Source organism: Salmo salar, chromosome 02, assembly GCF_965601325.2.
Source record: "Salmo salar chromosome 02, fSalSal1, whole genome shotgun sequence".
NCBI classification, from domain to species: domain Eukaryota; kingdom Metazoa; phylum Chordata; class Actinopteri; order Salmoniformes; family Salmonidae; genus Salmo; species Salmo salar.
In genome coordinates, this window is record NC_138292.1 from 79,657,501 (window position 1) to 79,683,439 (window position 25,939).

Below are 25,939 nucleotides of genomic sequence, written 5' to 3' on the forward strand. Positions count from 1 at the left end.
TGGAGGAAATCTCGCCTCCCTGCGGACCTGGTATCCTTTCACTCCCTCCTCTCTACATTTTCCTCTTCTGTTTCTGCTGCTAAAGCCACTTTCTACCACTCTAAATTCCAAGCATCTGCCTCTAACCCTAGGAAGCTCTTTGCCACCTTCTCCTCCCTCCTGAATCCTCCTCCCCCTCCCCCTTCCTCCCTCTCTGCGGATGACTTCGTCAACCATTTTGAAAAGAAGGTCGACGATATCCGATCCTCGTTTGTTAAGTCAAACGACACTGCTGGTCCTGCTCACACTGCCCTACCCTGTGCTTTGACCTCTTTCTCCCCCCTCTCTCCAGATGAAATCTCGTGTCTTGTGACGGCCGGCCGCCCAACAACCTGCCCGCTTGACCTTATCCCCTCCTCTCTTCTCCAGACCATTTCCGGAGACCTTCTCCCTTACCTCACCTCACTCATCAACTCATCCTTGACCGCTGGCTACGTCCCTTCCGTCTTCAAGAGAGCGAGAGTTGCACCCCTTCTGAAAAAACCTACACTCGATCCCTCCGATGTCAACAACTACAGACCAGTATCCCTTCTTTCTTTTCTCTCCAAAACTCTTGAACGTGCCGTCCTTGGCCAGCTCTCTTGCTATCTCTCTCAGAATGACCTTCTTGATCCAAATCAGTCAGGTTTCAAGACTGGTCATTCAACTGAGACTGCTCTTCTCTGTGTCACGGAGGCTCTCCGCACTGCTAAAGCTAACTCTCTCTCCTCTGCTCTCATCCTTCTAGACCTATCTGCTGCGTTTGATACTGTGAACCACCAGATCCTCCTCTCCACCCTCTCCGAGTTGGGCATCTCCGGCGCGGCCCACGCTTGCATTGCGTCCTACCTGACAGGCCGGTCTACCAGGTGGCGTGGCGAGAATCTGTCAACGCACCACGTGCTCTCACCACTGGTGTCCCCCAGGGCTCTGTTCGAGGCCCTCTCCTATTCTCGCTATACACCAAGTCACTTGGCTCTGTCATATCCTCACATGGTCTCTCCTATCATTGCTATGCAGACGACACTCAATTAATCTTCTCCTTTCCCCCTTCTGATAACCAGGTGGCGAATCGCATCTCTGCATGTCTGGCGGACATATCAGTGTGGATGACGGATCACCACCTCAAGCTGAACCTCGGCAAGACGGAGCTGCTTTTCCTCCCGGGGAAGGACTGTCCGTTCCATGATCTCGCCATCACGGTTGACAACTCCATCGTGTCCTCCTCCCAGAGTGCTAAGAACCTTGGCGTGACCCTGGACAACACCCTGTCGTTCTCCACTAACATCAAGGCGGTGACCCGATCCTGTAGGTTCATGCTCTTCCAACATTCGCAGAGTACGACCCTGCCTCACACAGAAAGCGGCGCAGGTCCTAATCCAGGCACTTGTCATCTCCCGTCTGGATTACTGCAACTCGCTGTTGGCGGGGCTCCCTGCCTGTGCCATTAAACCCCTACAACTCATCCAGAACGCCGCAGCCCGTCTGGTGTTCAACCTTCCCAAGTTCTCTCACGTCAACCCGCTCCTCCGCTCTCTCCACTGGCTTCCAGTTGAAGCTCGCATCCGCTACAAGACCATGGTGCTTGCCTACGGAGCCGTGAGGGGAACGGCACCTCCGTACCTTCAGGCTCTGATCAGTCCCTACACCCAAACGAGGGCACTGCGCTCATCCACCTCTGGCCTACTGGCCCCCCTACCTCTGAGGAAGCACAGTTCCCGCTCAGCCCAGTCAAAACTGTTCGCTGCTCTGGCACCCCTATGGTGGAACAAGCTCCCTCACGACGCCAGGACAGCGGAGTCAATCACCACCTTCCGGAGACACCTGAAACCCCACCTCTTTAAGGAATACCTGGGATAAGATAAAGTAATCCTTCTAACCCCCCCCCCCCTAAAAGATTTAGATGCACTATTGTAAAGTGGTTGTTCCACTGGATATCATAAGGTGAATGCACCAATTTGTAAGTCGCTCTGGATAAGAGCGTCTGCTAAATGACTTAAATGTAAATGTAAATGTAGATTGATGAGGAAAAATGTTTATTTAATCAATTTTGGAATAAGGCTGTAACGTATCAAAATGTGCAGAAATTCCAGGGGACTGATTACTTTCCATATGCACTGTATATAGCGCTTTTCATTTCAGGTAACATAGTGTTTCACATCATTGAGTTTAAACAGTCTCTCTCTCCCCAACACCTCTCATTTTCTCTGCCTATTTCTTCCCGACACCTCTCATACTCAATCTCCTCCCATTTTTCTCTCTCTCTCTCTATCTCCTCCCTCCCTCCCTTTTGTTCAGTCATGACCTTCCCAGCCCTTCCCATCTACTCCCTTCCTCTCCTCCTTCTCCTTTCTCACATGGACTCCTCTCTCACCTGTCGTCATGCCAGCCAATCCCAGTGTGACGCCGCCCCCTTCGTCCCCGGTCACAACCTGGCAGGGGAGGGTTTCAATGTGGTGACCCTGAAACGTAAAGGGGCCTACCTGATCGACCTGAAGACCTACCTGTCCCCCAGTAAAACCTGTACACTGTGTAGTAACCCCCTACAGGGGAACGAGCTGCAGAAAATACCCCTGTCTGTTGTAGACTGGAGGCCCTACAGCCACTGTACTGAGGATATCTCCAGCCACTCTCATGCCTCTGTCAGGTGAGTAGGATGGTTTCTGACTGTTTACTCATGGGCATTTTTTTTTTGTTGGACAGTAAATATCTCTCCTCTGCTCTCCTCTCCTCCTCTCCTCCAGTAACCTGATACAGTCCACTACCAACGAGATCTCTTCAAAATGGAAGGGGAGTTTGAGTAATGAGGCGAAGGTGTCTGGTAGCGTACCTGTGGGACCGGGGATTGTGAGTGTGCAGAAGGATGTGGGTGCTAGCATAGAGATGGGAGGGTCCCAGTCTGATGTAGCCATCTTTGCCACGACCAAGACCAAAGAGGACCGCCACTCTTTCTTCTCACAGAATCTCCGCTGCCGTCACTACAGGTAATAATAATAATAATCATCATGATTTGTTCAACTTTTATAGTGCTTCCCTTGCAGATACAACACATGCATTTCACAGGTGATTTTGTGTGATAACATGTGACAACATTTTAAAGCAACATGTGATAACATGAAACTACACATGTGAAAACATGATCTCATGTCAAAAAAAAATTCAACATGGGGATGCAAAATGTCAAAATGACAACATTTGAGTGAGACAAAAACCTCCAGGGAACCATGCAACAACGCCCAAGAACGTCCTAAAAATGTCCTCGGGGACATCCCTGTAACAAACCGGGAACTAGATTAAAACCTCCAGGTGACCATGCAACTGCAACCCAAGAACATCATAAAAACGACCTCGGGGACATCCCTGGAACAACTATATTAACTAACTATCTAACTACCCAACGTTTATTGACTTGATTATTCCCGTCATTCTTAGCTTAGCTAAATGGTATAGTCGTTGTGCTTTCTCAATTGACATTCGGGTGCTTTCATAAATTCACTCTGGCTATCTATAGGCTGGACAATAGAACGAGTCAAAATTCACCCAAGGCTGAAAAACGGCTTAACCTCTTGACGTTACCCTAGGATAGGGGGCGCCACAGCGCATTTTGAAAAGAAATCGTGCCCATTTTCAACGGCCTACTAATCAAACTCAGAAGCTAGGATATGCATATAATTAATACCTGTGGATAGAAAACACCCTAAAGTTTCTAAAACTGTTTGAATGGTGTCTGTGAGTATAACAGAACTCATATGGCAGGCCAAAACCTGAGAAGATTCCATGCAGGAAGTGGCCTGTCTGACAAGATGTGTTTCATCTAGGCTGTTTTTATTGAAGATTTAGGATCTTTGCTCTAACGTGACACTTCCTACGGCTCCCATACGCTCTCAGAGCCCCGGAAAAAGCTGAACGATATCGAGGCAGGCTCTGGCTGAAACACTTTATCGCGTTTGGCAAGGGGCCGCTCAGAGTACTGTGGGCTTAGGCGCGTGCCCGAGTCGACCGAATGTTTTATTTTCTTTCCTCTGTTTACCTAAATGCAGATTCCCGGTCGGAATATTATCGCTTTTTTACGAGAAAAATGCCATAAAAATGGATTTTAAACAGTGGTTGACATGCTTCGAAGTACGGTAATGGAATATTTAGAATTTTTTTGTCACGAATTGCGCCATGCTCGTAACCCTTATTTACCCTTTCGGATAGTGTCTTGAACGCACGAACAAAACGCCGCTGTTTGGATATAACGATGGATTATTTTGGACCAAACCAACATTTGTTATTGAAGTAGAAGTCCTGGGAGTGCATTCTGACGAAGACAGCAAAGGTAATAACATTTTTCTTATAGTAAATCTGACTTTGATGAGTGCTAAACTTGCTGGGTGTCTAAATAGCTAGCCCTGTGATGCCGGGCTATCTACTGAGAATATTGCAAAATGTGCTTTCACCGAAAAGCTATTTTAAAATCGGACATATCGAGTGCATAGAGGAGTTCTGTATCTATAATTCTTAAAATAATTGTTATGCTTTTCGTGAACGTTTATCGTGAGTAATTTAGTAAATTCACCGACAGTGTTCGGTGGGAATGCTAGTCACATGCTAGTCACATGCTAATGTAAAAAGCTGGTTTTTGATATAAATATGAACTTGATTGAACAAAACATGCATGTATTGTATAACATAATGTCCTAGGGTTGTCATCTGATGAAGATCATCAAAGGTTAGTGCTACATTTAGCTGTGGTTTGGGTTTATGTGACATTATATGCTAGCTTGAAAAATGGGTGTCTGATTATTTCTGGCTGGGTACTCTGCTGACATAATCTAATGTTTTGCTTTCGTTGTAAAGCCTTTTTGAAATCGGACAGTGTGGTTAGATTAACGAGAGTCTTATCTTTAAAATGGTGTAAAATAGTCATATGTTTGAAAATCTGTGTCAGATTTCAAAAAGGCTTTATGTCGAAAGCATACCATGCGATTATCTGAGGACAGCGCCCCGCTTACAAAAGCAAACAAACATTTTCAAGCCAAGTAGAGGAGTCACAAAAATTGATCACTTACCTTTGATGATCTTCATCTGGTTGCACTCACAAGAGTCCCTGTTGCACAATAAATGTTTGTTTTGTTCGATAAAGTCCCTCTAACCTCTTACATCTAGACGTTCCGCTAGCGGAACACCTGCTCCAATATCCAATGATAGGCGTGGCGCGAATTACAAATTCCTCAAAAATACTAAAATTTCAATTTTTCAAAAATATGACTATTTTACACCATTTTAAAGACAAGACTCTCCTTTATCTAACCACACTGTCCGATTTCAAAAAGGCTTTACAGCGAAAGTACCCAGCCAGAAGTCCCCAGCCAGAAATAATCAGACACCCATTTTTCAAGCTAGCATATAATGTCACAAAAAACAAAACCACAGCTAAATGCAGCACTAACCTTTGATGATCTTATCAGATGACACGCCTAGGACATTATGTTATACAATACATGCATGTTTTGTTCAATCAAGTTCATATTTATATCAAAAACCAGATTTTTACATTAGCATGTGACGTTCAGAACTAGCATTCCCACCGAACACTTCCGGTGAATTTACTAAATTACTCACGATAAACGTTCACAAAAAACATAACAATTATTTTAAGAATTATAGATACAGAACTCCTTTATGCACTCGCTATGTCCGATTTTAAAATAGCTTTTCGGTGAAAGCACATTTTGCAATATTCTGAGTAGATAGCCCGCCATCACAGGCTAGCTATTTTGACACCCACCAAGTCTGACCCTCACCAAACTCCGATTTACTATTAGAAAAGTTTGATTACCTTTGCTGTTCTTCGTCAGAATGCACTCCCAGGACTTCTACTTCAATAACAAATGTTGGTTTGGTTCAAAATAATCCATAGTTATATCCAAATAGCGGCGTTTTGTTCGTGCGTTCAAGACACTATCCAAGGGTGACGAAGGGTTACGCGCCCGATGCGTTTCGTGACAAAAAAATTCTAAATATTCCATTACCGTACTTCGAAGCATGTCAACCGCTGTTTAAAATCATTTTTTATGCTATTTTTCTCATAAAAAAGCGATAATATTCTGACCGGGAGTCGTTTTCGTTCAAAGACGAAAGAATAAAAACATGGGGTCGCCTCGTGCACGCGCTTCCAGTCTCAGTTCTCTGATCGACCACTATCAAAATGCGCTAATGTTTTTCAGCCAGGGCCTGCAAAGCCACCATTCAGCTTTTTGCCGCCTTCTGAGAGCCTATGGGAGCCGTAGGAAGTGTCACATAACAGCAGAGATCCCCTGTTTTGGATAGAGATGATCAAGAAGGCCAAGAAATGGTCAGACAGGGTACTTCCTGTACAGAATCTTCTCAGGTTTTGGCCTGCCAAATGAGTTCTGTTATACTCACAGACACCATTCAAACAGTTTTAGAAACGTTGGAGTGTTTTCTATCCAAAGCTAATAATTATATGCATATTCTAGTTTCTGGGCAGGAGTAATAATCAGATTAAATCGGGTACGTTTTTTATCCGGCCGTGAAAATACTGCCCCCTATCCATAACAGGTTATATCCCAAAAACTCACTAGTTCAAAGGCGGTCACAACATGCAGACGAATACATCCTAATAGTACCGGTAAAGTTTGTTGAAACATGTCAAACAATGTTTATAATTAATCCTCAGGTTGTCTATATTCTATATAATCGATAATATTTCAACCGGACAATAGCATATTAAATAGAAAGGAAAAACAACGAAGGGCGCGCAATCAGTCACGCGCACAAAACAGCTCTGGTTCATTCTATAGTCCACTTAGAAAATGGTCTCATTCTTCCTCATTTTTCAGAATACAAGCCTGAAACAATGTCTAAAGACTGTTGACATCTAGTGGAAGCCATAGGAACTGCAATATGGGTCCTAACCCATAACATACTGTATAGGCAGGCAGTTGAAAACTACAAACATCAAAAATATCCCACTTCCTGGATGGATTTTGCTCAGGTTTTCACCTGCCATATCAGTTATGTTATACTCACAGACATTATTTTAACAGTTTTGGAAACTTTAGAGTGTTTTCAATCCAAATCTACCAATTATATGCATATCCTAGCTTCTGGGCCTGAGCAGTTTACTTTGGGCACCTCAGTCATCCAAACTTCCGAATTCTGCCCCCTATCCTAAAAAAGTTAAGAACGTTTGCTAAACTGGAACACTAGCGCGAGCCCATAGCAAATTAATGGAATCGAATGTTCGCAGAGCCTGTTTTAACTGGAGTGACGCTTAGAATTCCATTAAAAATGTATCTCTTTTTATTTTACCACTACAATCTGTTTGTCGGATGAAACTGGAAAAAACAACTTGTGAAGAAAGTAAACATCCGCACCTCGATTGTGTCAACTGTGCTTATGTCTGCATAATGAAAAAGTAGGGAAAAAATAAAAACTTCTGACTATTTCTGGTCTAGCGATCAATGACAAACGAGCTCGCTGCCCAGACTTACATAATTACAAAGAGGAGATTCTCCTGATTAAAATGGTGCCCGTGTAACAGTTTTGCTTCCGTCCCTCTCCTCACCCCTACCTGTGCTCGAACCAGGGACCCTCTGCACACAGACAACAGCCACCCTCGAAGCATCGTTACCCATCGCTCCACAAAAGCCATGGCTCTTGCAGAGCAAGGGGAACTACTTCAAGGTCTCAGAGCGAGTGACGTCGCCGATTGAAATGCTATTAGTGCGCACTAGCTAGCTGTTTCACACCAGTTACACCCAACTTGACAAAAAATCTAAATATACACATTGCGAGATATTTGGTGAAACATACAGACATGGCTATATTTCCCCCATAGGAAACAATGGGAAGACCGCAGAGTTCCAAAATTATTTTTGTTGTTTACATTTGAACTATAAAACAATGTGAGCAGGTCTCATTGCCAACAATAGCGAAGCAGGCATTATGATGTAGAACAATAAGCTAGGAATAGAACGTTCAGAAGGCGAGTTGGTGCCACAGTGCTCAATAGTACCAGTAGGTGCTGGCAGGGGGAAAAAACGCCCTAAAACAAGGCCTGTTTTTTCGTGATTACTTCAAAACAACGGCAAGCAGCTGGGAAATATGATCATATTATGAAACTGGGCTCCACCGCAGATGCAATGAACTAGTTTCTATCAGAAAAGAACGTTGTTAAAAATGGAATGTGTCCAGCCTACTATCTACAAGGATTTTAGAGCACTCTCATCTGAGTGTACCAGAGCGCAGAATTACTTTACGAGCGCTCAACACCTGTTGAATATGGCCGGTGTCAGTAAACGTGGGCAAAAAAGTGTAATTAAATTGTTTCCAGCAGCACAGTTACAATCACCAACGCTCTGATTAACACGAAAACTGCCTAACCAGCTCTGCTAGGGAAAGTAAAATGGTCAGAGTGATCTCATTTGTGTCTGGAAGTAGCTAGCCAATGTTAGCTTGGGTGCTTGTAAGGCCAGAACGCTCAAATAAACCCAGTCCTCAGCCCGAACGTCCAGTGTGAGCTCCGAGAGCGAAACGGTCTGAATTTACAAACTGACAATTTCTCGATGAATGGAAACACCATAATATTAATCTAATTAATTAAGCCAAATTTATTAAAATCAATCGCATATACTATGTTATTACAAAAAAGGTTTTAAATTCTCGGCTAATGCCGATACGGAATACTATCAAATGCTTCTCAAAGATGCACTCTGGTGGTCAAACTAGCAGTAAGAGAAGAAATGGCTGAGAATTAAAGACGTGCCACAGAATGCTGCAGCAGCATGCAGGGTGTGCCGCAGTATGACGCAACTTATAAAGGAGGAACCACTGTATGGAATCATGTAGTTACCAAAAAAGTGTTAAACAAATCAAAATATATTTGAGATTTGAGATTTTTCAAAGTAGCCACCCTTTGCCTTGATGACAGCTTGCACAATCTTGGTATTCTTTCAACCAGCTTCATGAGGTAGTCACCTGGAATGCTTGTCCAACAGTCTTGAAGGAGTTCCCACATATGCTGAGCACTTGTTTGCTGCTTTTCCTCAACTCTGCAGTCCAACTCATCCCAAACCATATCAATTGGGTTGAGGTCAGGTGATTGTGGAGGCCAGGTCATCTGATGCAGCACTCCATCACTCTCCTTCTTGGTCAAATAGCCCTTACACAGCCTGGGGGTGTCATAAAGGAAAACCCTTGAATGAGTAGATGTGTCCAAACGGTTTACTGGTACTGTAAATACTCTGAAAGATACAGCTACGGAGTCACCCCAGATTTGGCCCCTGGGAGGCGTGACAGTCACAATAACAAAAAAAATAACATTTAAATACATATTTAGATTCCAGTTAATGTCTCCATACCAAGTTGAGAGTGTCATCTTTCAGATCCAATTGGAACTGAGTTGATAGCCCATAGCGTTCCAAATCTAGACTTAAAAGTCTGATGGCACAGTTTCCCACATCACCTACCCCGTATGTCAGATTAGCTCAATTTCTCAGCCTCTGAGTATCACAGCAACACAACAGTTTGAATGAATAACAGAGACATTTCCATGACAAGATGCTACGGATGAAATTGATAAAAAAAAATAACAGTTCAAAACATGAAAAACATACAAAAACATATTTTTAAACATCAAACTTGACTATACATGTGTGAGAAGATTCCAATATTTGCTTATTTTGGGGAATTTAAACCACTTACTTGTCTTACAAAAGGTTCATAAAAGAAAGATTGTTATTGCTTGACAGAAAGTGTCATTTTGCCATCATTTCCAATTTGGGGTAAAAAATGACTCCTGTTGGTGCTTTAGAGGGCAAAATACAGGTAACTGCTAAAATTAAGGAACCACATGAGTAAACAAGGGATATAAAGTACATTAAAATGCAGGGGCTCCAACACAGGTGTGGTTCCTGAGCAATTAAAATCATATCATGCGGGTCATGTATTAAATTGCTGGGCAGGATGATAATGCCCCCATCCACAGAGTCGTCACTGAATGGTTTGATGAGCATGAACATGATGTAAACCATATGCCAATATCCATCTCAGTCACCAGATCTCAACCCAATTGAACACTTATGGGACATTCGGGTACGGCACCTGAGACAGCTTTTTCCACCACCATTCAACAAAACATGAAGTGATGGAATTTTTGGTGGAAGAATGGTGTCGTATCCTTCCAATAGAGTTTTTGAAGCTGTTCTGACGTGGTGGCCCAACACCCTATAAAGACACCTTATGTTGGTGTTTCCTTTTATTTTGGCAACTACCTGTATGACACCTTTATGACACCAATAAACAAGGTATACGAAATGGTTTGCCTGTTCGATAGCTATATTGTCACATTTAAATAATCTCATAGAAATTTTTTACTGTCCTGAGAATATAAGATAATTTTCCAGAATGTTCTGGAACGATTGTTTTAGGTTGGAGGAAGTGATTGGCTTGCTCTGAAAAGGCAGTGCTAACCCTCCTATGGACAGGACCAGCTAGCCCTGGGCTTAGTTGTGCATGTTTTAATAGATGCTTAACCCCAGGCTTGAATCTCTCTTAGCCCATACAGGTCTAAGTACAGTGATAACACAGCTAGAAAGTATCAAAAAGGACAGCAAGTGGGTCCATTTAAACTCTGAGAGCTCATCCAAATACTTCTTTCCATTCCACGCAGAAGGAAGTCTTTGGACTGTTGTGTTGTAGGGAGCTCATTCCAGTATTGGCTTTAAATCAGTTTTTTTATGTAAAAAATAAGAATATATATATTGAAAACCATTTCCTTTCTGCAAGAATCTCATCTGTCTGTAACTGATACTAAAATAATTAGGAGGGACTGGGCAGGGATGACTTTCTCTACTTTTAAATCAACATTTATTTTTACCACTAATTGGTATTTTGACTAATCAGATCAGCTTTTCAATAATTGGGCAAAAGATCAGAATTTGTGTGCCTGTTTAAACGCAGCCACAGTGTCACAGATACATTGTCAGTGTGTCCCCGGTCCAGAATGCTGTCAAACTTTAACCATAATATTCAACACTGGCACTTAAAAAGGTCATACACATGTATGAGTTTCATACATAACACAGAATACTGGAAATCATGTGTATTACAGAAAAGGATAACTACACATTCAGTATCTATAATACATCTCTGCACTTAGTAAAAGATCTGCACTGCTATTCTAGTTATCAGTTAATCTGACTATTTTCTCTGTCATCGTTGATTTAATTCAGCAATTTGAGCATTTTCTGTATAGTTGTATAATTTTGTGTATAGTTGTATAGTTTTGGTGTAAAGTTGTATAATTTTGGTGTATAGTTGTAAGATTTCAGTGTATAGTTGTATAATTTTGGTGGGTTAAACTATTCTGTTTTAATGCTACTCCTAAATCACTATGATAAATATAATAGTTTTTCTTGAATGTATTTTTAACAAAGCTGAAATGAACTTTGAAGTCCAAAGTGTAGGAATACAGGTGAAATCAGTTACTGACACAGACATGGTGGTGTAGAAGGAGGATCAGAATGCTGTGAACCAAGAGATTGTGAGTTCAAATCCCAGGTGAGGACATGGTGAATAATAATGTATAATAAAATTATAAATTAACATACACAATGTTGTCAAAGTATGTCAAATATGTAAGTTAAAAGCACTGTGTGTCTTTCATAATGACTAACAGGGCATCATTTCGATTTCAAAAATGCATAGTTTCACATGATTTCAGATGAAATATCATCACATGTGAAGTGTTCCAAAAACTCACTGTTTTGTATATGAAATACAATTCCACGTGTGAAATCATTTTTCTTCCATAAGGGTTTTCATTTCATAAAGGCTTTGTTCACACAGTCACCACAGTTCCGATGTATTGGCATATCTGATCTTTTCCCCAATGTGTGAACAGCAACAAAAAAAAAACACACATTGAATCTGATCTTTTGTGTTCCGATTTGTAACACATTCAAGTCTAAATGGATTCTTTGCATGTGACCTGCTGTTACCGCGACACCCACCAAAATGTTTAAAGGACCATTGCTTCTGTATGCTATAGGCTGAGAAAGGGTCAACCAATTGTAGATTAAGGTCGTCTCTGTGTCGTATTTTAATTCACATCTGATATGCAAATTCCTGTGTTCCAGTTATCGCGTGTCAGACAGCCCTGTTCTCAGCGAAGAGTTCCGTAAGGACATTGATCGTCTGGGCTCATTCTCTGAGACCTCCAAGGCCCAGTACCGCCGGCTCATAGACACCTATGGGACTCACTACATCCGCCAGGTTGACCTGGGAGGCCGGCTGACGATGACCACAGCAATACACACCTGTCAGGCTTCACTTAAGAGTCTCTCTACAAACCAGGTGACTTACTTAGTCTCAATGCCTGTTGTAATAGAGAACATTTTCCATTAAAGGAAATTACAGGTATTCAAACAGCAATCTGTAATCATTACGTAGAACCAGAGACGTATAATGTATGAGCAGGGCTCTTTAACACTGTTCCTGGAGAGCTAACATCCTGTAAGTTTACATCTATCTAGACCAGGGCTCTCCAACCCTGTTCCTGGAGAGCACCCTCCTGTAGGTTTACATCTATCTAGTCCAGGGTTTTCCAAACCTGTTCCTGGAGAACTGTCCTCCTGTAGGTTTACATCTATCTAGTCCAGGGTTCTCCAACCCTGTTCCTGGAGAACTGTCCTCCTGTAGGTTTTCGCTCCAACCCCAGTTGAAACTAACCTGATTCAGCTCATCAACCAGCAAATTATTAGAATCAGGTGCACTAGATTAGAAATGTATTTCTAGACGTTCAGTTACATTCAGAAAATTCTATTAACTAATATTTCCCATGTAGTAAATGCATCACAGTCTTTTATGGAAGAAACGTTAAAGACCAAACTCTCTGAATATGTGTCTGTATACCATCTTTCCCTTCTCTCAGGTGGAATCCTGCTTGTCCGCAGGTTTTAAGGGGAGCCTTGGGTTATCAGTTTCCTCTACCGTCCAAAGTTGCTCCAAAGTTCTGGACAACCATGACTCGAAGACCTCCGACAGCTCTAGCTTCCTCAGCCACCACACCAAGGTGGTGGGAGGCTCCGGTTGGCCGGGGAAGCTGTCACTCAACCGTAATGACTCAGTGGGGTTCCATAGTTGGATGAGAACCTTGAAGAACATCCCGGACATCATCTACTATTCTCTGAGGCCTCTGCACCTGCTTATACCCAACACAGTTGTCCAGCAGGGAGTAAAGGTAGGCTTTGGTTGTTGATATATTTCCCTCAAATTCATATCTGGACCTTGAAGCCAGTTCCACAGCTTTTTTTATTTCTTGGCCTCAAATCAGGGCCTGACTTACACCTGGGACACAGGTGGGTGAAATAATAAGGTACCAGACACACACATTTTTCTAGGTGGCAAAGGTCTGGCTGGACATTGTCATTTATCGGCTTAGTAACAAACCCCCAGGCATGCAACCCCAAACTGCTCACACCCCTGTTGTTGGTGGAGAGAACATTTTGCACTTTTCAAGCTAATTTCCTGCAACTCTAAGCATCTTGCCATGTATTATGTGTGTTCAACTCATACCTGTGACTCAACAAAATCAATGGGGCCCCTGGTGGTTGAGGCAAAAATACACAATACCCACCGATCTAAGATGGCACCGGAGAAGAAGGCTGACGATTTACGTATTCCTAACCAATTGTGTGCTTTTGTTCGTTTCTTTGCGATGTTTGTAACTTATTCTTTAACTTATTTTGTACATAATGTTGCTGCTACCGTCTCTTATGACCGAAAATAACTTCTTGGCATCAGAACTGCGATTACTCACCACGGACTGACAGAATCCTTTTTTTCCCTTTAACGAGTCCAATGATCCCGACGTGAATGACATACTGCTCTCCCGGGAACAGGCCCAGATCCCTGTTTTTTGTGTGAAGAGAAGGCGGAGGAAAAGGGGCCAGAGGGCAGGCTGCCTTCTGAGAATTCGTAGGCGACGAATAAACCCCCCATTTCCTTCCATTCTGCTAGCAAGCGTGCAAGCATTGGAAAATAAAATAGACAACCTACGCGGAAGATTAAACTACCAATGGGACATTCAGAACTGTAATATCTTATGCTTCACGGAGTCGTGGCTGAATGACTACATTATCAACATACAGCTGGAAGGCTATACGCTGTATCGACAGGATAGAACAGTGTCGTCTGGTAAGACAAGTGGCGGCGGGCTACGTTTTTTGTAAATGACAGCTGGTGCATGATATCTAAAGAAGTATCAAGGTTTTGCTAGCCTGAGGTAGAGTATCTCATGATAAGCTGTACACCACACTATCGACCTAGAGAGTTTTCATCTGTATTTTTCATAGCTGTCTACATACCACCACAGACTGATGCTGTCATTAACCTCTTACATCTAGACGTTCCGCTAGCGGAACACCTGCTCCAATATCCAATGATAGGCGTGCCGCGAATTACAAATTCCTCAAAAATACAAAAACTTCAATTTTTCAAACATGTGACTATTTTACAGCATTTTAAAGACAAGACTCTCCTTTATCTAACCACACTGTCCGATTTCAAAAAGGCTTTACAGCGAAAGCAAAACATTAGATTATGTCAGCAGAGTACCCAGCCAGAAATAATCAGACACCCATTTTTCAAGCTAGCATATAATGTCACAAAAAACAAAACCACAGCTAAATGCAGCACTAACCTTTGATGATCTTCATCAGATGACAACCCTAGGACATTATGTTATACAATACATGCATGTTTTGTTCAATCAAGTTCATATTTATATCAAAAACCAGCTTTTTTTACATTAGCATGTGACGTTCAGAACTAGCATTCCCACCGAACACTTCTGGTGAATTTACTAAATTACTCACGATAAACGTTCACAAAGAACATAACAATTATTTTAAGAATTATAGATACAGAACTCCTTTGTGCAATCGAGGTGTCCGATTTTAATATAGCTTTTCGGTGAAAGCACATTTTGCAATATTCTGAGTACATAGCCCGGCATCACGGGCTAGCTATTTAGACACCCAGCAAGTTTAGCCTTCACCAAAGTCAGATTTACTATTAGAAAAGTTTGATTACCTTTGGTGTTCTTCGTCAGAATGCACTCCCAGGACTGCTACTTCAATAAAAAAATTTGGTTTGGTTCAAAATAATCCATAGTTATATCCAAATAGCGGCGTTTTGTTCGTGCGTTCAAGACACTATCCGAAGTGTAAATAAGGGTCACGCGCATGACGCATTTCGTGACAAAAGATTTCTAAATATTCCATTACCGTACTTCGAAGCATGTCAACCGCTGTTTAAAATCTATTTTTATGCCATTTTTCTCGTAAAAAAGCGATAATATTCTGACCGGGAGCGGTGGTTTTCGTTCAAAGATAAAACATGGAGTCCCCTCGGGCACGCGCCTGAGTCTCACAGTACTGTAACCAGCCACTACCCAAACGCGCTACTTTTTTTCTGCCAGAGCCTGCAAAGCCACGATTCAGCTTTTTGCCGCCTTCTGAGAGCACATGGGAGCCGTAGGAAGTGTCACGTAACAGCAGAGATCCTCTGTAATGGATAGAGATAATCAAGAAGGCCAAGAAATTGTCAGACAGGGCACTTCCTGCATGGAATCTTCTCAGGTTTTGGCCTGCCAAATGAGTTCTGTTATACTCACAGACACCATTCAAACAGTTTTAGAAACTTTAGGGTGTTTTCGATCCAAAGCTAATAATTATATGCATATTCTAGTTTCTGGGCAGGAGTAATAATCAGATTAAATCGGGTACGTTTTTTATCTGGCCGTGAAAATACTGCCCCCTAGCCATAACAGGTTAACCTGTTTGGGATAGGGGGCAGTATTTTCACGGCCGGATAAAAAAAAAGCTCTCCCAGAACTCATGTGGCAGGTAGAAACCAGAGAAGATTCTATATGGGAAGTGCCCTGTCTGACCATTTCTTGGCCTTCTGTAGCCTCTTTATCGAAAATACAGGATCTCTGCTGTAATGTGACATTTTCTAAGGCTTTCATTGGCTCTCAGAAGGCGCCAGAACGTTGAATGATAACTCTACAGTATCTGGGCGAAAAACAGTAGGGGTTTTGGAGAGTGGTACTTCTGAGAACAATGGCACTGGCGCGCGCATGCATGTGACGACTCCATTTTCTTCTTTCTTCTTTAGACATTGTTTCAGGCTTGTATTCTGAAAAATGAGGAAGAATGAGACCATTTTCTAAGTGGACTATAGAATGAACCAGAGCTGTTTTGTGCGCGTGACTGATTGCGCGCCCTTCGTTGTTTTTCCTTTCTATTGAATATGCTATTGTCCGGTTGAAATATTATCGATTATATAGAATATAGACAACCTGAGGATTAATTATAAACATTGTTTGACATGTTTCAACAAACTTTACCGGTACTATTAGGATGAATTCGGCTGCATGTTGTGACCGCCTTTGAACTAGTGAGTTTTTGGGATATAACCTGTTATGGATAGGGGGCAGTATTTTCACGGCCGGATAAAAAACGTACCCGATTTAATCTGATTATTACTCCTGCCCAGAAACTAGAATATGCATATAATTATTAGCTTTGGATAGAAAACACTCCAACGTTTCTAAAACTGTTTGAATGGTGTCTGTGAGTATAACAGAACTCATTTGGCAGGCCAAAACCTGAGAAGATTCTGTACAGGAAGTACCCTGTCTGACCATTTCTTGGCCTTCTTGATCATCTCTATCCAAAACAGGGGATCTCTGCTGTTATGTGACACTTCCTACGGCTCCCATAGGCTCTCAGAAGGCGGCAAAAAGCTGAATGGTGGCTTTGCAGGCCCTGGCTGAAAAACATTAGCGCATTTTGATAGTGGTCGATCAGAGAACTGAGACTGGAAGCGCGTGCACGAGGCGACCCCATGTTTTTATTCTTTCGTCTTTGAACGAAAACGACTCCCGGTCAGAATATTATCGCTTTTTTACGAGAAAAATCGCATAAAAATTTATTCTAAACAGCGTTTGACATGCTTTGAAGTACGGTAATGGAATATTTTGACATTTCTTGTCATGAAACGCACCCTTCGGATAGTGACTTGAACGCATGAACAAAACGGAGCTATTTGGATATAACTATGGATTATTTGGAACCAAAACAACATTGGGTGTTGAAGTAGAAGTCCTGGGAGTGCATTCTGACGAAGAACAGCAAAGGTAATCCAATTTTTCTTAAAGTAAATCTGACTTTGGTGAGTGTCAAACTTGGTGGGTGTCAAAATTGCTAGCCGTGATGGCCGGGCTATCTACTCAGAATATTGCAAAATCTTTCACCCAAAAGCTATTTTAAAATCGGACACCACGATTGCATAAAGGAGTTCTGTATCTATAATTCTTAAAATAATTGTTATGTTTTTTGTCAACGTTTATCGTGAGTAATTTAGTAAATTCACCGGAAGTGTTCGGTGGGAATGCTAGTTCTGAACAAAACATGCTAATGTAAAAAGCTGTTTTTTGATATAAATATGAACTTGATTGAACAAAACATGCATCTATTGTATAACATAATGTCCTAGGAGTGTCATCTGATGAAGATCATCAAAGGTTAGTGCTGCATTTAGCTGTGGTTTTGGTTTATGTGACATATATGCTACCTTGAAAAATGGGTGTGATTATTTCTGGCTGGGTACTCTCCTGACATAATCTAATGTTTTGCTTTCGTTGTAAAGCCTTTTTGAAATCGGACAATGTGGTTAGATAAAGGAGAGTCTTGTCTTTAAAATGGTGTAAAATATTCATATTATTTAAAAATGGAAGTTTTTGTATTTTTGAGGTATTTGTAATTCGCTCCACTCTATACCATTGGATATTGGTGAGGCGTTCCGCTAGCGGAACGTCTGTCCCTAACAGTTAAGACCCACTGAATGAGCTGTATTCCGCCATAAGCAAACCCAGAGAAGGCGCTCCTAGTAGCCGTGGACTTTAATGGAGGAAAACTTCATTCCGTCTTACCGAATTTATATCAGCATATTAAATATGCAACCAGAGGGAAAAAAACTCTAGACCACCTTTACTCCACACACAGAGATGCATACAAAGCTCTCCCACGCCCTCCATTTGGCAAATCTGACCACAATTCTATCCTCCTGATTCCTGCTTACAAGCAAAAATGAAAGCAGGAAGCACCAGTGACTCGATCATTAAAAAAGTGGTCAGATGAATCAGGTGCTAAGCTACAGGACTGTTTTGCTAGCACAGACTGGAATATGTTCTGGGATTCATCCAATGGTATTGAGGAGTACACCACATCAGTCACTGGCTTCATCAATAAGTGCATCGATGACGTCGTCCCAACAGTGACCATACGTACATACCCCAACCAGAAGCCATGGATTACAGGTAACATCCGCACTGAGCTAAAGACTAGAGCTGTTGCTTTCAAGGAGCAGAACTCTAACCCGGAAGCTTATAACAAATCCCGCAGTGCCATCCGACAAACCATCAAACAGGCAAAGCATCAATACAGGACTAAGGTATAATCGTACAACACCGGCGCTGACGCTAGTCGGATGTGGCAGGGCTTGCAAACCATTACAGACTACAAAGGGAAGCACAGCTGAGAGCGGCCCAGTGACACGAGCCTACCAGACGAGCTAAACTACTTCTATGCTCGCTTCTTGGCAAATAACACTGAAACATGCATTAGAGCAACAGCTGTTCCGGAAGACTGTGTGATCACGCTCTCCGCAGCCAATGTGAGTAAGAACTTTAAACAGGTCAACATTCACAAGGCCGCAGGGCCAGACGGATTACCAGGACGTGTACAGTGAGCGTGCGCTTTCCAACTGGCAAGTGTCTTCATTGACATTTTCAACCTCTCCCTGTCTGAGTCTGTAATACCAACATGTTTTAAGCAGACCACCATAGTCCTTGTGCCCAAGAACACTAAGGTAACCTGCCTAAATGACAACCAACCCGTAGCAGTCATGTATGTAGCCATGAAGTGCTTTGAAAGGCTGGTCATGGCTCACATCAACACCACTGTCCCAGAAACCCTAGACCAACTCCAATTTGCATACCGCCCTAACAGATCCACAGATGATGCAATCTCTATTGCACTCAACACTGCCCTTTCCCACCTGAACAAATGGAACACCTATGTGAGAATGCTATTCATTGACTACAGCTCATCATTGCACCATTGTGCCCTCAAAGCTCATCAATAAGCACCCTGGGACTAAACCCCTCCCTCTGCAACTGGATCCTGGACTTCCTGACATAATGGCTCCAGGTGGTAAGGATAGCTAACAACACATCCGCCACATTGAACCTCAACACGGGGGCCCCTCAGGGGTGCGTGTTCAGTCCCCTCCTGTACTCCCTGTTCACTCATGTCTGCACGTTCAGGCACGACACCAACACCGTCATTAAGTTTGCCGATAACACAACAGTGGTAGGCCTGAGACCTGGCCGTATGGTGTTTGAAACATGTAGGTATTACAGTCTCGGTCAGGGTGAGGTTGAAAATGTCATGTGCCAGTTGGTCTGACATGTGCCAGTTGGTCTGTGCATGCTTTGAGTACACATCCTGGTAATCCATCTGGCCCTGAGGCTTTGTGAATGTTGAGAGAATGTGTTCACACAGCGTGATGACACAGTCGAACAGCTGGTGCTAGCATGCATGCTTCAGTGTTGCTTCCTTTGAAGCAAGCATAAAAGGAATTTTGCGTGTCTGTTAGGCTCGCTTCATTGGGCAGCTCGTGGCTGGGTTCCCATTTGTAGTCTGTAATAGTTTGCAAGCCCTGCCACATCAGACGAGCATCAGAGCCAATGTAGTAAGACTGAATCTTAGTTCTGTATTGACACTTTGACTGTTGGATGGTTTGTCTGAGGGCATAGCGGGATTTCTTACAAGCGTCCGGATCAGGGTCCCGCACCTTGAATGCGGCAGCTTTAGCCTTTATCTCGGTGCAGATGTTGTCTGGTTGAAATACGTGGTCATTGTGGGGACGACGTCGTCGATGCACTTATTGATGAAACCGGTGACAGAGGTGGTATAATCCTCAATGCCATTGGATGAATCATGGAACATATTCCAGTCTGTGCTAGCAAAACAATCCTGTAGCGTAGCGTCTGTGTCATCTGACCACTTCCGTGTTGAGCGAGTCACTGGTACTTCCTGCTTTAGTTTTTGCTTGTAAGCAGGAATCAGGAGGATAGAATTATTGTCAGATTTGCCAAATGGAGGGCGTGGGAGAGCTTTGTATGCATCTCTGTGTGTGGAGTAAAGGTGGTCTAGAGATTTTTTTTCCTCTGGTTGCACATGTGATATGCTGGTAGAAATGAGGTAAAACAGATTTTAGTTTGCCAACATTAAAGTGGTCAGAGGAAGGCTCCATTAGGAGCGCCGCTTCTGGATGAGCATTTTCTTGTTTGCTTTTGGCCTTATACAGCTCATTGAGTGCAGTCTTAGTGCCAGCATCGGTTTGTGATGATAAATAGACGGCTACGAATAATATAAATGAGAACTCTTTTGGTAGATAGTTTGGTCTACAGCTTATCATGAGGTATTCTACCTCAAGCGAGCAATACCTCGGACTTCTTTAACATTAAACATATAGCACCAGCAGTTATTGACAAATAGACACACAACCCCACCCCTCCTCTTACCAGACGTGGCTGCTCTGTCCTGCTGATGCACGAAAAACTGAGCCGGCTTTATATTATCCATGTCGTCTTTCAGTCACGTCTTGGTGAAACATAAGATTTTGCCGTTTTTAATGGTAGGATAGTCTTAATCGTAGACCATCTAGTTTATTTTCCAATGTTTGCACGATGGCCAACAATACGGAGGGAAGTGGTGGTTTACCTACTCACCGGCGAATTCTCATAATGCACCCCGCACTCCTCCCAGTTTTTCTCCGTTTTTTCTTCACGCGGATGACTGAAATTTGGGTCTGTTCTTGACAAAGCAATATATCCTTAGCGTCGGACTCATTAAATATAATATCTTTGTCCAGTTCGGGGTGAGTAATCGCTGTTCTGATATCCAGAAGCTCTTTTCGGTCATAAGAGATGGTAGATGCAATGTTATATAGAAAATGAGTTACAAACAATGCAAAAAAACAAACAAAATAGCACAGTTAGTTAGGAGCCCGTAAAACGGCAGCCATCCCCTTCGGCGCCATTTTAAGTGAGAGAGCCTTCCTCTGTTTCCTTCCTCGAAGAACTCTGCAGAACAATTTGTCAGAACCGTCTTCATTTTGGCGACAGTCTTCGTTTTACCGACGAGACCACCACTGACACAACCACCGCTTACAGCTGCCGCTGAGAAACCATGGGAGACTGAAGTACTAATTGGTGAATGCCAAGGAGAGGAGAAACCAGTCCCCTCCAATACAGCCACTGATTACCAAAACAAGTCGTAACAAGTTGCCCTCCCACTTAATCCTGGTTGATGTGTCAACAACTATCTGCAAGTTATGAGCAGTCAGCAGTTCACACACCAAGTAGGCTATTGGGAAGACAGGCATGGCCCTAGCTAGATGGCCCTTGCTAGGAAAAAGACAGTACCAGTCAACAACAGATTAATAAGGGAAAGAATTCTACTTCTCCCTCCTGGAGATATCAGGAGTCCTCTAGCTATAGAATGAAGCACTTGTCAAGAATTGTGACCAGATTTCCTGGTCTTTCCTTTTATGCAAATTATGTACATATTTTAAGACACATTGATGCCTTAAATCAGTAGTGACACCTGTCAGTAATTTAGAGTGCGGGATAAGGATTATTTAAATGGTGTCGATATCCAGATTCGTCTGTACTTGTAAACTTACCATGCACAATGAGTGTCTGACTACCTCCAGAGGTGGTCAGGAAGATCACAATCAGATCACAACGCATCTTTCTAAATATGTGGGCACTTGAATAAGGACAAGACCAGGACAAAGCACACATGTTAGAACCAGGTATAAACAGGGTTTATGATATCTGGTTAGCCTAATTTACCTACCTAGCTAACATGGTAGGTTAAGATTTGTACATATACATGATACATATCAAGGCTATAATATTCTATAATATTCTATCAATTTCTATTGTTATCGGCCAGAGATTCCAAAGAGTTTGAACTTTGGAGAAGAAAACCCAGAAGTTTGACGTAACCTGATGAACGTTGTTTGTTATATAGTTCTGTTACCTCAGGTGGGTTTGTTTATTGAATATTCTTGTCACAGGATGCATAAATAAAACCTAAAATCGGGATCTTAGGTTATATGTTATATATCAATTAATTTGCTAACATGTGTTTCAAAATAAAAGGAGGCTGTCCAGGATTACCTGAAGGAGAATGCCCTCCCGAAGAGCACCGGGGAACTGTCCTGTGGGGATCCTTACTCTAGACGGGACTCAAACTGCTGCCTCAGGAAGGTCTCACAGGGAAGACTGGTGGTGACGGTGGTCAGAGCCTGGGGACTGTGGGGAGACTACCAATGGATAGCGGGAGACACTGAAGCGTATGTTATGTTACTGCACAATTTCAGTTCTCTGCAAAGGTGTAGTCGAGGCTTAACACAGGTAAACTGTTCAGTTCTCTGCAAAGGTGTAGTCGAGGCTTGACACAGGTAAACTGTTCAGTTCTCTGCAAAGGTGTAGTCGAGGCTTGACACAGGTAAACTGTTCAGTTCTCTGCAGAGGTGTAGTCGAGGCTTAACACAGGTAAACTGTTCAGTTCTCTGCAAAGGTGTAGTCGAGGCTTAACACAGGTAAACTGTTCAGTTCTCTGCAGAGGTGTAGTCGAGGCTTAACACAGGTAAACTGTTCAGTTCTCTGCAGAGGTGTAGTCGAGGCTTAACACAGGTAAACTGTTCAGTTCTCTGCAGAGGTGTAGTGGTAAACACCGTTTTTTACCCATCTATCGAGCAAAAAGTTTATTGCCGTTTACAAAAATCATTTAAATAATGAGTCCTATAACAGCTTTTTCAATATAAATCCCTGATGCAGGTTATCATTTTTGTTCATTCATCTTGTTCTGGAGACAGCCCTGCAGATTGGTCACTAGCTGCCACCGCCACAAAGTCATCAAATCTGATTTTAAACCTAACCTTAACCACACTGCTAAACCTAACGCCTAGCCCTAACCTTAAATTAACATATTTTTTTTTTTTTACAATATAGCCAATTTTGGCTTATCTCGTGGAAATTGCTCAGTTCTGCCTCAATGACATGAATCATCCCAATAATCAACCCGCATCCCTGACCATGCTTGCAGGTGATGTCATGGCGACGTTAGCTACCATAGTTGTTGCTTAGAAATACGTCATCAGTTCTAACAGTCACGTTGCGCCAAAATGTAAATGTGCAGGCCGTCAAATCAAAGTTACTCCTTTGATATAACGTGTTTTTGGGTGAAAGTAACGTTTGTAGTAATGACAGTTTCAGCTACTTAAAGATGCACTCCAGGACCTTAAGTACAACAAATGTGCAAAATGTAGTACAATTGGATTCGTAACATATCATACAAAATGGATGTCATAATACACAACTTGATGATGTAGTACACAATTTGATGACTTAGTACAGAAAAAACTGAGACCACTTTTGGCTCGTGAGCTCCACTTTGAAAACTACCGGCTGAAATTATACAAAAGATTGAAAGCGCATTTTTAAGACATTGTCTCACATCTAGGTTTTGCCTTTAGAGTTCGAGAAAATGAACAACTTAAGGATGATTTTTTTTCACTTCTCCCATTGACTTGCTAAACCCGAAACCCTGTCTGGTTTGTCAACTCTGCCTTGTGAGGCGTTCACGGCAGTATTAGCCGGTTGAACATCTGGGTTTTGCTTTCTCAATAGTGTTTTCGAGGCAGATCTGCTCATTGGGCGGAATTCATTTGAATGGCTTTTGAAAGGTTGGGTGGAGCTAACTTTTTTCAACAGAAGTGCTGGAGGCTGGAGCACCGAGCAGAACGTGCAGTTAGCTATCTGGAACCCCTTCCCAATGAGCACAACCAAAAATATGAATTTTGAACAAAAAATATGTATTTTCAACATATTTTGCTCAAAGGTTTGGGTTTAACCACTCTGAAAATGTAAGATAAAAAGCAAACTTTACTAATCTTGATGCTCAAACAAGCGTAATAATTTTCCGTTACAAGCCTTTTATTCTCTATAGAGTGCACTACACTCTTAGAAGAAAGGGTTCCAAAAGGGTTACTCTGCTGACCCCATAGGAGAACCCTTTTTGGTTCCAGGTAGAACCCTTTTTGGTTTCATGTAGAATCCTCTGTGTAAAGGCTTCTATATTGAACTCAAAAGATTTCTACACTATGTAGGGAATAGGGATCAATTTGGGATGCACCCAAGCAATATGTGCCAACTGGAGTAGGCCCTCCTCTCTCATTCCACGGAGGGCTGAGTGTCTATGGGTTTTCTCTCCTCCCTTGTACTTGATTGATGAATTAAGGTCACTAATTAGTAAGGAAATCCCCTCACCTGGTTGTCTTTAGTCTTAATTGAAAGGAACATAAACTAAAACCAGTATAGACTAGGCACTCCATGGAGTTTGATCCTCCTCTTGTGGCATGTCATAGTATTTGAATCTTTCCAGTTTGTTTCCAACTTCCTGTTTCTCCACCTGCTACAGGTACGCTGTGGTCACCTACGGTTCCAAGTCCCATCAGACCGATGTGATTCTATCCAATAATCCTGTCTGGAATGCTACCTTTGACATGGGTCCCTTTGACAAAGACCTGAGTCTAAATGTGGCCGTCTGGGATTACGATCCTGTGGCTAAAGATGACAACCTGAGTGACTGTACCTTCGACCTCGAGCAGGGGACACACGAACACCGGTGTAACAACAGCGGGGGGGGCTTTAATTTCCTGTACAACCTCACCTGTGACCCTTACCTGACCGGGGACAAGTGTGAAAAATACAAACCTTTCAAAGCCACAACACACAAACCTTCCACGCCCACAGTACACTCTAATCCACTCTACAGTAAGAGTGTGCATCTCTTTTCTACATTTTCTGTCCAGAGTTCAGCAGTCCTATACCTGTGGTTCTTTTACATCTCTGTATAATGTACCCCTCTCAACGCACTGGAGTGAATTCATTACAGGCAGTGGGACTGTTGCCTGTACAGCTCACCAGGAACCACATTGAAAACAAGGGGAATCATTAGAATATGTTATCCCCTAGGTTGTACTCAGTGCATCTTTCTCCCCTCAATCTTTCAATCAATCATGTCTTTATCTGTCCTGTGTAATCAGGGAGACAGAATACAGTGTTAGAATCAACCAGAAAGTGTAATTGTCTGGCAACTGCACAATGGGGTCCCACAAGGATCCGTTTTAGGGCCTTTACACTTTTGTTTATATATAAAGGACATGCTTCATGTGTCACGGTGTTGATATATAATATGCAGATGATATTGTTGTATACACATGCCGCAAGTGAAAAATAATATCTGCACCAGGGACTACAGATAGCCAGTTGTCTCAATCTGGCATATTTACAGAAATGTTAATTGATGTGCATTGTCCCTGTTAAATAAATATATCAATCAAATGACTATAGTTGTTGGTGGTGTTGTACTCTCTGACTGTAGGGTTGTGCTGCAGTAACTCAGTCTGTCCTGTAGATAGAAGCACTGCTACAGCTGCAGTAACTCAGTCTGTCCTATAGATGGCAGCACTGCTACAGCTGCAGTAACTCCGTCTGTCCTGTAGATGGCAGCACTGCTAGAGAGATTCATCATCTTTTACGGCATCCATCAGCCACAGATCTAGGAGCAATTTAACCTATACACATCATAACACGAACCATTGGGCCTACTCACCCTAGAGAGAGAGAGGGAGAGAGAATAGAGGCAGGAGGTGTGGGAGATAAGCAGCTGTGCTGAAGGGGAAAGAACATAAATATTTT

General features: G+C 42.5%; 1 protein-coding gene across 1 annotated transcript; it reads left to right on the plus strand.

Annotated features, from left to right (window-relative positions):
• The first annotated feature begins 2,803 nt into the window (after positions 1-2,803).
• On the plus strand, positions 2,804-25,563 carry LOC106592681 (perforin-1). Its single transcript, XM_045710424.2, has 5 exons — positions 2,804-3,002; positions 12,168-12,384; positions 12,962-13,270; positions 22,334-22,527; positions 24,657-25,563. Exons 1-5 carry the CDS (start codon positions 2,902-2,904, stop codon positions 25,093-25,095), a joined length of 1,260 nt encoding a protein of 419 aa, XP_045566380.1. The 5' UTR covers positions 2,804-2,901; the 3' UTR covers positions 25,096-25,563.
• The last annotated feature ends 376 nt before the right edge of the window (positions 25,564-25,939 follow it).

What these genes read in the sequence shown, in the direction of transcription:
- LOC106592681 (XM_045710424.2), top strand. Translation starts at nt 2,902, where the DNA reads ATGGGAGGGTCCCAGTCTGATGTAGCCATCTTTGCCACGACCAAGACC. An exon ending in CTCCGCTGCCGTCACTACAG is followed by an intron (nt 3,003 to 12,167) that starts GTAATAATAATA and finishes CCTGTGTTCCAG; the next exon opens with TTATCGCGTGTCAGACAGCC. An exon ending in ATAGCGGGAGACACTGAAGC is followed by an intron (nt 22,528 to 24,656) that starts GTATGTTATGTT and finishes CACCTGCTACAG; the next exon opens with GTACGCTGTGGTCACCTACG.